The following is a 12599-nucleotide window of genomic DNA, read 5'->3' as shown; positions in this document are numbered from 1 at the left end:
TCATGGCCTGGGCTCAGAATATATACTAGAAGTGCTTCTCCTGTACCAGAAAGCACTTTGGTTATGGAAAGTTATATACAAATGTTATTATTATTATTATTAATAATAATAATAATAATAACAATAAAAAAAAATAATAATGATGATATTTTATTATTTTTTTATCTACACTACTAAGTCTACCCACCTGAGTATGAGGTATGATGTATGATGATAGATCATACAGACAAAAATATCAATTGATAAAGTTTGGTGAAGTTGTTTACATGTTCTTGAAGAACTTAATGAGTCCCATTGAGAATGGGAAGTTGTCTGATAAAACAAAGCCACAGAGCCAATTACTTCTTAGTTCAGTGCTGGAAAAGTATTACTACAATACATTAAGACTTGTCTTTTCATTTGTTTTTTAATGAATAACACTTATGTCATCTAGTTGTATAGTAAATAACATTTTTGTTCATTGAATGGATGTTGAATTAAATGTAACATTGTTTACTCTAGGTGGGTTTGCAGAATTGCACAAATACAGATATCTTTATTTTGTGGTCATATTTACACTTTATATTCTGATACTCTGCTTTAATTCCACTATAGTGTACCTTATCTGGACTCACAAAAACCTTCACGAGCCAATGTACATATTTATTGCAGCTTTGTTAATCAACTCTGTTCTTTACAGCATGATTATCTATCCAAAGCTCTTATCTGATGTTTTGTCTGAAAAACAGATGATATCATATCCACTCTGTCTTTTCCAAGGTTTATCATATTACACCTCGGTTTGTTCAGAATTTTTACTGTTGGCAGCAATGGCATATGACAGGTATGTGTCTATATGTAAACCCCTGCAATATCCAGTTATTATGAATAGAATAACTATATATGTATGTCTGATTTTAGCTTGGCTTATACCTGCTTTTGAAACCTCAGTACTGGGTGTGTTGTATTCTAATGTCAAACTCTGTAGCTTTACTCTGACAGGAATTTTTTGTAACAATTCACTTTACAAGCTTCAGTGTGTGCCCTCGGTCGCAATATCTATATATGGTATGGTCATGTTGATAAACTTTGTCTTTCTACCTTTGCTTTTCATACTTTTTACATACATCAGGATTCTTAGAATATCGTACCATTGTTGTAGAGAAGTGAGGAAAAAAGCTGTAAAGACATGTTTACCCCACCTGCTGGTGTTAATCAACTTTTCATGTTTTATTTTCCTTGATATAATTATAGTTCGACTGGATTCTGATCTATCCAAAACTCTTCGTTTGACATTGACGTTTCAGTCAATTGTATTCCATCCTCTTTTAAATCCAATCATATATGGACTTAAAATGAATGAAATTTTCAAACATATCAAAATATTGTTGTCAAGTTTAATAACACTGGTATTACTGCCCTATTATCAAATGTATAGCATATAATTAGAAATTGTAATGCAAACTAGATAATGGAGTACCTTTTCTCCGATTTTACATACTAGACAGAGGAAAAGAGATCAATTTTATAGAAATGTCATGACATTTATGTAAATGTTGATTTCTGTTCTTCTATTGATGACAACATAATGGTCATAAAACAAAGACAAACAAGTTCTTAAACTGTTTCTGGTAATGTTTAAATTATAAACAGCTTATATGCCTGCATTTCACATTTTCCCTTCTTTATTGTCATAGATTATTATTTACTATTGTATATTCACATAAAAATAATTTAGTAGAATGAATCAATTAGTAGAAGTCTCTCTTTGATGCTGACAAGCATGTGGATATTCATCACAGTGTCTTCTGTTTTCTCAGTTATATATATTTATGCAGCTAAATAAGCTAATTAAAATTTACACTTCTCTGGGTAAAAAATTAGATTTTTCTGTTGATCCTATCATCAGAACATTTTGAAGCCTTTAATTTGTCCACCTATCCATTTGGTGTATCTCTTCATGTAATGTGGTAGGTATTTGTAGAGGAAGGATAGACAGTCACTGACACACGCTCACGTTGTGGCTTGTGATGGTTGACGGCAATTGGTCATGACCACATGACCAATTGCAAAATCACCTTCAACATGAAGTTTACAATACTTAAAAAAAAAAAGTTTTTTTTAAATGAAAAATTCTTTTGAACTTTCCATAACTCATTATTTAAAAACATAATATAGTGTATTGTATAGTGTAATGTGTAAATTCAATGCTAATTTCTAACTCTGTTAAATTTAATAAATTCTGTTTACATGAATACCTGGATGTTAAATGTAATTGTTACACTTTGTAAAACAGATCACTCATTTTATTAAAGATGAAATAATTTAGACAGTTTTTAACTCTCAGTGATGCTGAATTGTTCATTTGACTTTGAGACCTGAAGCGGACAGAGTTTTGGACCTGTGCTAAGACATTTTTTCACAGATTTTTGAGCACTGTGTACCACATAAAATTGGTTCAAGGTCAGTATGCACAGCCAGAATTCATACATAAGGCGCACTGTTGATTTTTGTGAAAATTAGAGGATTTAAAGTGCACCTTTATAATCCAAAAAATACAGTAATGTAATGGTCTTCTAACAGGTATCATTCAGAAAGCATTAAATTGACTGTAGATCGTGCAAAATACAGCAGCTAGACATCTTCTAAAGACTAAGAAAAATTAACATATTGCATTAGAATTGATTTTAAGATTTTACTAATTACCTGTCCTTCATGGACAGAATTGCACAAATACCATAGAAGTGCTTCTCCTGTACCAGCAAGCACTTTGGTTATGGAAAGTTATATGCAAATAATAATGATATTTTATTATTATTTTATCTACACTACTAAGTCTACCCACCTCTGTATGAGGTATGATGTATGATGATAGATCATACAGACATAGATGTCTTGGGCATTTACTAGAGGTGGGAATCACCATACATCCCACGATACGATATTATCACAATACTTAGCACACGATACGATATTATTGCAATTTTTTTAAATATTTTGCGATATTCAGATTCTGTACATAAAGGTAAACTTTATCAATATTCATTTTATCTAATATCAAAGTCTCACACTCAGTCTTTCTCTCATTTCAGTCAGTTTTATTGTTGAGAAACTGAACGGTTTGTATTACAGTCTAGTCCAACTTAACTGAATGCAACCATCTGGTACAATTATAGCTATTCTGAACTATGCAATTCATGAAAACTATGCAGCCCATTCAGCAACTGAAGAACTTGAAAGTAAATTAAAACAAAATATAATTTTACATTAAATAAAAAAGTTTTAAACTTAATTAAAATAAAATGTCTTAAATTAAAATAAGTAAACTGTCATGTTTATTTCTGCCAAAAAAAAAAAAGTTAAACACATTTGGACAGTGAAGGAATGTCAGGATTCTTGCTCAGAAAAAGGAGCTGATCAACATGCTCTGAAGTCAGAGCATGTTCCAGTCCACAAAAACTTTTTTTGTAACAAAATATCGATTTCTGCTGTCCCTGTATCGATACATTATTAGCAAACAAAATATCACGATACTACACAGTATCGATTTTTTCCCCCACCCCTAGCATTTACCCAATATATCTGTAAATGATGTTCATCGACTTGTCGATATTTTTTCCCCGCGCCTCAGGGTAAAAGAGAAAATGGATTCAAATGTTATATTTCTCAGCTGTCCCTCGTTTATCGCGGGTGTTATGTTCTAAAAATAACCAGCGATAGGTGAAATCAAGTAGCCAATTGTATTTTTTGACGGTGCAAAACGTTTCGTGGACATCGTGGACATACAGTACTGCACTTCAGAGTCACACTGCTAGCGATCGATGCAGTGATTCTGTACTGTACAGGAGAGACGTCGGAGGAGATCGTCTGCAGCGATCAGGACGCAGGACACAATGTGATGTAAAAAAAAAATAAGCATGCAAACTGATGGAAAAGAAAATGGACGTCAGACGATTTTTTTTGAGAAATGAGAGGGGCAATCCTTAAGTTGGCTCTGCTTCTGGGTCAACACATAAAACAGGTAAACAAACTTAAATCCTGTATGTGTTTGAGATTCTATGAACATTGGGCAGATCATTCCCAACAGTCGTGTTTTAAACTCTTAAAAATCAGCTGTTGCTTCTGTCTGCGTCTCCCCATTGATCTGTAGCTCCTCATCATCGCGGAGAGCTCACTGAAAGCTTTCTCCCAGCTGTAACTGGCGGCTTTGTTTTAGCAGCACCAGAACTTCTGAAAAGCTCTGAAGCACGCTTGCTTGTATTTAAAAATGTGCGTTCGAATGGGTTCGAATCCTGGCCCAGGGTCTTTATGCATGCAGTTTGCATGTTCTCCCTGTGCATGTGTAGGTTCCCCCCAGGTATTCCGGCTTCCTCCCACAGTCAGAAAACATGACTGTTAGGTTAATTGGTCTCTCCAAATTGTCCTTAGGTTTGAGTGTGTGCGTGCATGGTTGTTTATCGTGTCTGTCTCTATGTTGCCTTGTGATTGACTTTCCAGGGTGTACCCAGCCTCTCACCTGTTGAAAGCTGGAGATAGACATCAGCCACGTTTTTGTTTTTAATTCAGTCTTAATGTTAGTAAATCACTCAACTTAGTCTTTTCACTAAATTGTATCTCCCTACAGACACAAAGCATTGAGAAGAAAAGGGATCTCCTTATCTGCTGCCTCATTAGCTACCTCGGGGAAAGACAAGAAGATCTTTTTCATGACTGCCAGGTATGTCATATTGATAACAGATTACTTATTAACTCAAGGGATCCTAATGTTCTTCTCTCCTGTCCTCTCCTATCCCCTGTTCTCCCCTTCTCCATTCATCTTCTGTCCACACCCCTCTTTAGATAAACTGAAATATATTGAGAAAGCATCTTAAATAAAATAAAACATGTGTATGCTTTTTGTTTCTTTCTTTTTAACACGTAGGAATGTGAGGATTACACAGACAATGTGATGAAGGTGATCGTGATCCACAACATCATGGCTGAGGAGGATCCATCACATGTGTCCATTGTGATTGAGGGAAACCAAGTGATGGAGGGATATGGAAGCCGAACAAAGGCATGTGTACTGCTGATGGGACTGATATATGCCCTCAACCTCGAATATCCGAAGGAGCTGAAGAACACATTTGATACTTTTCAAAAAGTTTTTTTGGAACTTGACGGGGCCAAACTACTGAAAAAGGTCCACGGCCTCAAAAATAAGCTTGTGCAATGCACACACATTTCCCCTCTTGTTCCAAGAGAATCTTTTGTCCAGACATAGCTTGATGGAGCTGTAATTTTTCTTCTGACAGCAAGCAGATTGAATGTTGGTGTTAGTGTTCTGTTCTATGTATCTATATTTTTGATAACGTACATGCACAGAAACAACCTTGTAGAGTTTCTGTATGTGCTTTTGGTTTTTAAAATGGACTAAGTGGCCTTTGAAAGTGTTGTCTGCATTAGCTGTTGTGTTGCACTTTATTCTGTGTTTTTATGGAATAAAAACATTGAGATGATGAACCATCTGAATGTCTTTTTTGGGGGGTACATTTTACCTTATATGAATAGGTAATGTTTATCAACTGATAATAATTAAATTTTATTAGTAATTATATAATTCTTTTTACCTAATTTCAATGAGTAAGTAGCTGTTGAATATATACGTAAATATGAGGTAAATTTTACCCAATTTAATTAAGTATTTCATAGCTTTTTATTGAAGCTATTTTATACACAATATATTGACTTAAATCTACCCCAAAAAAGTCAATGCAAATTGTTACCTCAGATTTATTGGGTAAATTCTATAGATGACTTCTTACAGTGTATGGAATCACAAAAAACACATTTTAAGTTATCTATGTCAATATTTAACCTATTATGATAGACAAATAATATTTGTCTTTTCCGTTTTTATTATTTTTGTGGCCATACCAGCAAACACACTTTCTGTAAAATCAGTGAAGTCGTTTGCTATTGCATATCCTGTTCACATATGAGCTATATGGGCCAATATGGGCCTGTTCACTTAATCTTTAAGGTGCAATAAAAAGAACAAGATTTTTGTTTGACAAACTACAGGATTACAGGCAGCATTTTATAAAGTATTGTTGATGAAATTTTATGGTTCCATGTGTTTACTGAATGTTGCATACACATTGCATTATTTTTTTTCAAGTAGAAAGTGTGGTTAAGAAACATCAAAAGAATGTTCAACCATGTAAGTTTAATCCTACGCCTTTGTAACAGTCTCTTGAAGTTGTTAACATAGTAGCTTAAAAAACACTGCACAAACCTGTTTGCCGCTTGCGCTCGTTTTATTTAACTATTCTTGTTTGCTAATTATATGGTTATAGTTAAACTGGAATCAGAGTTTCTAAAAACTGCACTTTTTGTAACGATATTACAGTTTGTAACATATAATCCTCTCTCTCATCCAATGATATAAGATGAGAATTTCTAAACACCTCAAAACACTGCTCAGTTAATCAGAGGTAAACCAATTTATTCATTTATATTCTTTTTTTATAACTCATTTTTCTATTAATTGAAGATCAATAAGTCCCTGTACTGTGCTCTCTGGGTACTTTTCCTTTTTTTTTTTTTTTTTTGTTTATCTTGCCAGTTTTTAGTTTTCCCTCATATTGTGGAAGGATTATCTCAGCTGTTCTCCCAACTGAAATTTAGTCCGTTTACAGCATCCTGCCATGCGATTGCATTTGCCCTAACCATCGGGAAACCTGGCGTTAACTTTTATCGAGTGGAAAAAGGTTAGCATTCATCCTCCAGCTTCACTGTGTTTATATTATGCTAACATAGTTTTGTGCTAGCGATCTCGTAGCACATCATTATATACCAGCTAGCCCAACTTCAGTAACCCAGCAAAAGTCACTGCTGTTTAGTCTTCTGTCTTCATTTATGTTGGAAGTGATAGCAGAGCTGTACGTTTTAATTTTTTCAGAACTCTCTCAGTCAGAACATGCTATATCTTGTTTAGGTGGAAAGTAGCGAGACAACTTAATTCTAATTTCTAACTCTGTTAAATTTAATAAATTCTGTTTTCATGAATACCTGGATGTTAAATGTAATTGTTACACTTTGTAAAACAGAACACTCATTTTATTAAAGATGAAATAATTTAGACAGTTTTTAACTCCCAGTGATGCTGCAGTGTTCATTTGACTTTGAGACCTGAAGCGGACAGAGTTTTGGACCCGTGCTAAGACATTTTTTTCACAGATTTTTGAGCACTGTGTACCACATAAAATTGGTTCAAGGTCAGTATGCACAGCCAGAATTCATACATAAGGCGCACTGTTGATTTTTGTGAAAATTAGAGGATTTAAAGTGCACCTTTATAATCCAAAAAATACAGTAATGTAATGGTCTTCTAACAGGTATCATTCAGAAAGCATTAAATTGACTGTAGATCGTGCAAAATACAGCAGCTAGACATCTTCTAAAGATTAAGAAAAATTAATATATTGCATTAGAATTGATTTTAAGATTTTACTAATTACCTGTCCTTCATGGCCTGGGCTCAGAATATATACTAAAAGTGCTTCTCCTGTACCAGCAAGCACTTTGGTTATGGAAAGTTATATACAAATAATAATAATAATAATTATAATAATTATATTTTATTATTATTTTATCTACACTACTAAGTCTACCCACCTCTGTATGAGGTATGATGTATGATGATAGATCATACAGACAAAAATATCAACTGATAAAGTTTGGTGAAGTTGTTTACATGTTCTTGAAGAACTTAATGAGTCCCATTGAGAATGGGAAGTTGTCTGATAAAACAAAGCCACAGAGCCAATTACTTCTTAATTCGGTGCTGGAAAAGCATTACTACAATACATTAAGACTTGTCTTTTCATTTGTTTTTTAATGAATACCATTTATGTCATCTAGTTGTATAGTAAATAACACTTTTGGTTCATTGAATGGATGTTGAATTAAATGTAACATTGTTAACTCTAGGTGGGTTTGCAGAATTGCACAAATACAGATATCTTTATTTTGTGGTCATATTTACACTTTATATTCTGATACTCTGCTGTAATTCCACTATAGTTTTCCTTATCTGGACTCACAAAAACCTTCACGAGCCAATGTACATATTTATTGCAGCTTTGTTAATCAACTCTGTTCTTTACAGCATGATTATCTATCCAAAGCTCTTATCTGATGTTTTGTCTGAAAAACAGATGATATCATATCCACTCTGTCTTTTCCAAGGTTTATCATATTGCACCTCGGTTGGTTCAGAATTTTTACTGTTGGCAGCAATGGCATATGACAGGTATGTGTCTATATGTAAACCCCTGCAATATCCAGTTATTATGAATAGAATAACTATATATGTATGTCTGATTTTAGCTTGGCTTATACCTGCTTTTGAAACCTCAGTACTGGGTGTGTTGTATTCGAATGTCAAACTCTGTAGCTTTACCCTGACAGGGATTTTTTGTAACACTTCAGTTTACAAGCTTCAGTGTGTGCCCTCGGTCGCAATATCTATATATAGTATGGTCATGTTGATAAACATTGCCCTTCTACCTTTGCTTTTCATACTTTTTACATATATCAGGATTCTTAGAATATCGTACCATTGTTGTAGAGAAATGAGGAAAAAAGCTGTAAAGACATGTTTACCCCACCTGCTGGTGTTAATCAACTTTTCCTGTTTTATTTTCTTTGATATAATTATAGTTCGACTGGATTCTGATCTATCCAAAACTCTTCGTTTGACATTGACGTTTCAGTCAATTGTATTCCATCCTCTTTTAAATCCAATCATATATGGACTTAAAATGAATGAAATTTTCAAACATATCAAAATATTGTTGTCAAGTTTAATAACACTGGTATTACTGCCCTATTATCAAATGTATGGCATATAATTTGAAATTGTAATGCAAACTAGATAATGGGGTACCTTTTCTCCGATTTTACATACTAGACAGAGGAAAAGAGATCAATTTTATAGAAATGTCATGACATTTATGTAAATGCTGATTTCTGTTCTTCTATTGATGACAACATAATGGTCATAAAACAAAGACAAACAATTTCTTAAACTGTTTCTGGTAATTTTTAAATTCTAAACAGCTTATATGCCTGCATTTCACATTTTCCCTTCTTTATTGTCATAGATTATTATTTACTATTGTATATTCACATAAAAATAATTTAGTAGAATGAATCAATTAGTAGAAGTCTCTCTTTGATGCTGACAAGCATGTGGATATTCATCAGAGTGTCTTCTGTTTTCTCAGTTATATATATTTATGCAGCTAAATAAGCTAATTAAAATTTACACTTCTCTGGGTAAAAAATTAGATTTTTCTGTTGATCCTATCATCAGAAGATTTTGAAGCCTTTAATTTGTCCATCTATCCATTTGGTGTATCTCTTCATGTAATGTGGTAGGTATTTGTAGAGGAAGGATAGACAGTCACTGACACACGCTCACGTTGTGGCTTGTGATGGTCGGCGGCTGACCACATGACCAATTGCAAAATCACCTCCATCAGCTACATGAAGTTTACAATACTTAAAAAAAACCATTTTTTTTTAATGAAAAATTCTTTTGAACTTTCCATAACTCATTATTTATAAACGTGATATAGTGTATTGTATAGTGTAATATAATGTGTAATGTGTAAACTTAATGCTAATTTTTAATTTTTACTAATTACCTGTCTGTGGCGGAGGTGTGGTCCCGGGCACCGCTGCAGGGGAGGAGTGGTGCAGTGAGCTCAACGGGGCGGTGCTGGAGACGCAGGTGAGAACAGCTGATGGCGTTTGGACTGATGATGGTTTCCTTCCCCTTTTTTAGTGAGACGGGAGAGGAGCGGAGGGGAAACTGGGAATCAGCTGAGACCGGAGCTGTCAGACTGTGGACTGTCATAACAAATGAAAACTAAAAATAAACGTGGCATCTGGTGACAAACAACTGTGCGTGTGTGTTCGTGTGTGAAGTGCATTTCACAAGTGGTGCCGAAACCCTGTCGACGTGGGGATGTCTGACCCACAGGCTGCGCCGCCCGCCCAGCCTTTGCAGTTCCTGGCGCAAATGCTGGCGGAGATGGCGAAGATGAGACAAGACCAGGCGGCGGCCCAGCGTGCTCACCTGGCTAAGCTGCACGAGCAGGTGGACCGGCAGACCCAGGTTCTGGAGCGGCTGGTTGGGGCCGCTGATCCGCCGAAGGCCCCCCTGCTGTCGGTGGCGATGCCCCGGATGGGCGACGAGGACGACCCCCAGGTTTTCCTGGAAACTTTTCGTGCCACGGCGGAGGCCTGCCAGTGGCCGCAGGTGGAATGGGCGCCGGCGCTGAGCCCCACTAATCCGTTTGCTTCGTTTGTGCCTTCCCAGGGATCAGAAATGAGCAGTGCCGCCCCTGAGCCACGGAGAGCAGCACAGACACTGGGGCAGGAGTGCTGGAAGTGCGGGCAACACCTGAGGAGGGACTGTCCTCTGATGGAAGTGGGGCAGGTGTTCCGCGTCGCCGGTGCCCCAGCACCCTCTCCCGGTCCAGGAGGGACGTACAGCATTCCGGTAAGGACTCCAGGGGGTATACGCCATGCTTTGGTGGACATCTGGGACTCTCTTCAGCTCTTTCTGGGATAGTGGCGCAGCTGCCCCTCTGTTGGTCTTCCTTGGTCTCTTGTGTTCTGGGGGCCTCTGGATGTCTGGAGTTTTGATCTCCTCCATACCTGCTTCATGCCCTGGAGGACGGGGCTGTGGCTCCCCACACCCTGTAGCAGATCATCACATGAAGGAACCTTTTAAAAACAAACGCGTCCATGCTCACAGGTGTACACACGGGTGCTTACACACACAAACTACACCCTTTTTGGCTCCTACCTCAAAGCACACTGTGCACTGTCGATATTACGTGCTGCACAATAATGTTTAATATTTAGTATTTACTGTTATATTCCCATATATCATCGTGATGTTGTTTATTGTATTGCTCTCGTTTTCTTCTGCTTGTTTTCTTTTGTCTTTCTCAACAGGTGATCCAGGTGATTGATATATGTATTTTTTTTGTCTGCTTATTTAGTTGGTTTTTGTTTTTTTGCCCTTTATCCCCGTCCCTCTTCGCCGCAGTTTTTTCCCCCTCTTCCTTTCTCCCTTTTCTTTTCCTCATTCAAGTCTGTCCCGTATCTAGCAAGTGAAAATAAAAAATAAATAAAATAAACAATAAAAGGTGAATCAAATAGACCATTACGGCAAGGCTGGGATGGTCAATTTGGTAAAGTAAATCCGTTGGGCATCTTTCCTCGCCTTTAGACAATAATTCTGATGGCAAAAGAACCAAATGGGACAGGCAAAAAAAAAAGAAAAAAAAGAAAAAAAAAAAGAAAAGAAATGAGCAGTGCCGCCCCTGAGTTACGGAGAGCAGCACAGACGCTGGAAGTGCGGGCAACCGGGACACCTGAGGTGGGACTGTCCTCTGATGGAAGTGGGGCAGGTGTTCCGTGTCGCCGGTGCCCCAGCACCCTCTCCCGGTCCAGGAGGGACGTACAGCATTCTGGTAAGGACTCAAGGGGGTATATGCCATGCTTTGGTGGACACGGGCTGTACGCAGACCCTCGTGCACCAAAGCTTGGTTCGCCCCGGGGCATTGCTGGAGGCAAAATGGGTGGAGGTGAAGTGTGTTCATGGTGATGTTCACAGGTATCTCATAGTTCCGCTGTTATTAAAGTATAAGGGCAAAACGCATAGAGTGACGGATGCGGTTAGCCCGCGCCTGCCGCATCCCCTAACTCTGGGCACGAATTGGCCGGGGTTTCATCATCTGTTAGGGCAGTATGCGGGGATGCGATCATGACCGTTAGTAGCGTGTAGTGTCTGCTCGGCGCTCAGCGGTGATGCGGGGTCGTCTGACACTGACTCCGGGGAGGGGAGACGGCGGGTCCGGAAATTTCCCCCACGGGTGATTTCCCACTGGAGCAGTCTCGTGATGACACCCTACGCTCAGCCTTTGACCAGGTGATTGAGATTGATGGTCACGTGGTGCGCCCTGAAGCCGTGCGGACCTACCCGTGCTTCATTTTATTAAAAGATAGGTTATATTGAGTGAGTCGTGACACTCACACGGAGGAGACACACACCCAGTTGTTGGTGCCGCAGGGCCACCGGGAAATGATTTTCCAGGCGGCTCATTATAACCCCATGGCAGGGCATATGGGATATGGCAAAACTCTGGAGCGAATAACGGCCCGATTTTATTGGCCGGGCATCCGAGCGGATGTGCGCCGCTGGTGCGCGTCCTGCCCAGACTGCCAACTTGTTAATCAGCCGGCCATACCAAAAGCGCCTTTGCGCCCGCTCCCACTCATAGAGGTCCCGTTTGAGCGCATTGGCATGGACTTCATCGGGCCGTTTCACTGGAGTGCACGCGGCTACCGCTTTGTATTAGTCCTGGTGGATTATGCAACGCGGTACCCGGAAGCAGTCCCGCTCTACAAAGAGTGTGGCGCAGGCACTGTTTCAGGTCATCTCCCGAGTCGGAATCCCGAAAGAGATACTGACTGACCAGGGCACGTCGTTCATGTCTCGCACACTGCGGGAACTGTACGAATTACTGGGCATTAAATCTATTCGGACCAGCGTC

At 38.2% G+C, this 12599-nt stretch overlaps 2 protein-coding genes across 2 annotated transcripts; both read left to right on the top strand.

Annotated features, from left to right (window-relative positions):
• Positions 1–464: 464 nt before the first annotated feature.
• On the top strand, positions 465–5242 carry LOC146371126 (olfactory receptor 6N2-like). Its single transcript, XM_084955050.1, has 3 exons — positions 465–1388; positions 4604–4696; positions 4901–5242. The coding sequence occupies exons 1-3, from the start codon at positions 465–467 to the stop codon at positions 5240–5242; spliced, it is 1359 nt and encodes a 452-aa protein (XP_084811176.1).
• Positions 5243–7916: 2674 nt separating this feature from the next.
• LOC146371125 (olfactory receptor 6N2-like) lies at positions 7917–10606 on the top strand. Its single transcript, XM_084955049.1, has 2 exons — positions 7917–8840; positions 10013–10606. Exons 1-2 carry the CDS (start codon positions 7917–7919, stop codon positions 10604–10606), a joined length of 1518 nt encoding a protein of 505 aa, XP_084811175.1.
• Positions 10607–12599: the final 1993 nt, after the last annotated feature.

Source organism: Perissodus microlepis, chromosome 16 (assembly GCF_051167445.1).
Source record: "Perissodus microlepis isolate ML-2025 ecotype Zambia chromosome 16, ASM5116744v1, whole genome shotgun sequence".
NCBI lineage: Eukaryota > Metazoa > Chordata > Actinopteri > Cichliformes > Cichlidae > Perissodus > Perissodus microlepis.
The sequence above is the reverse complement of the archived record's forward strand: the minus strand, read 5'-3'. Positions and strand labels throughout refer to the sequence as shown.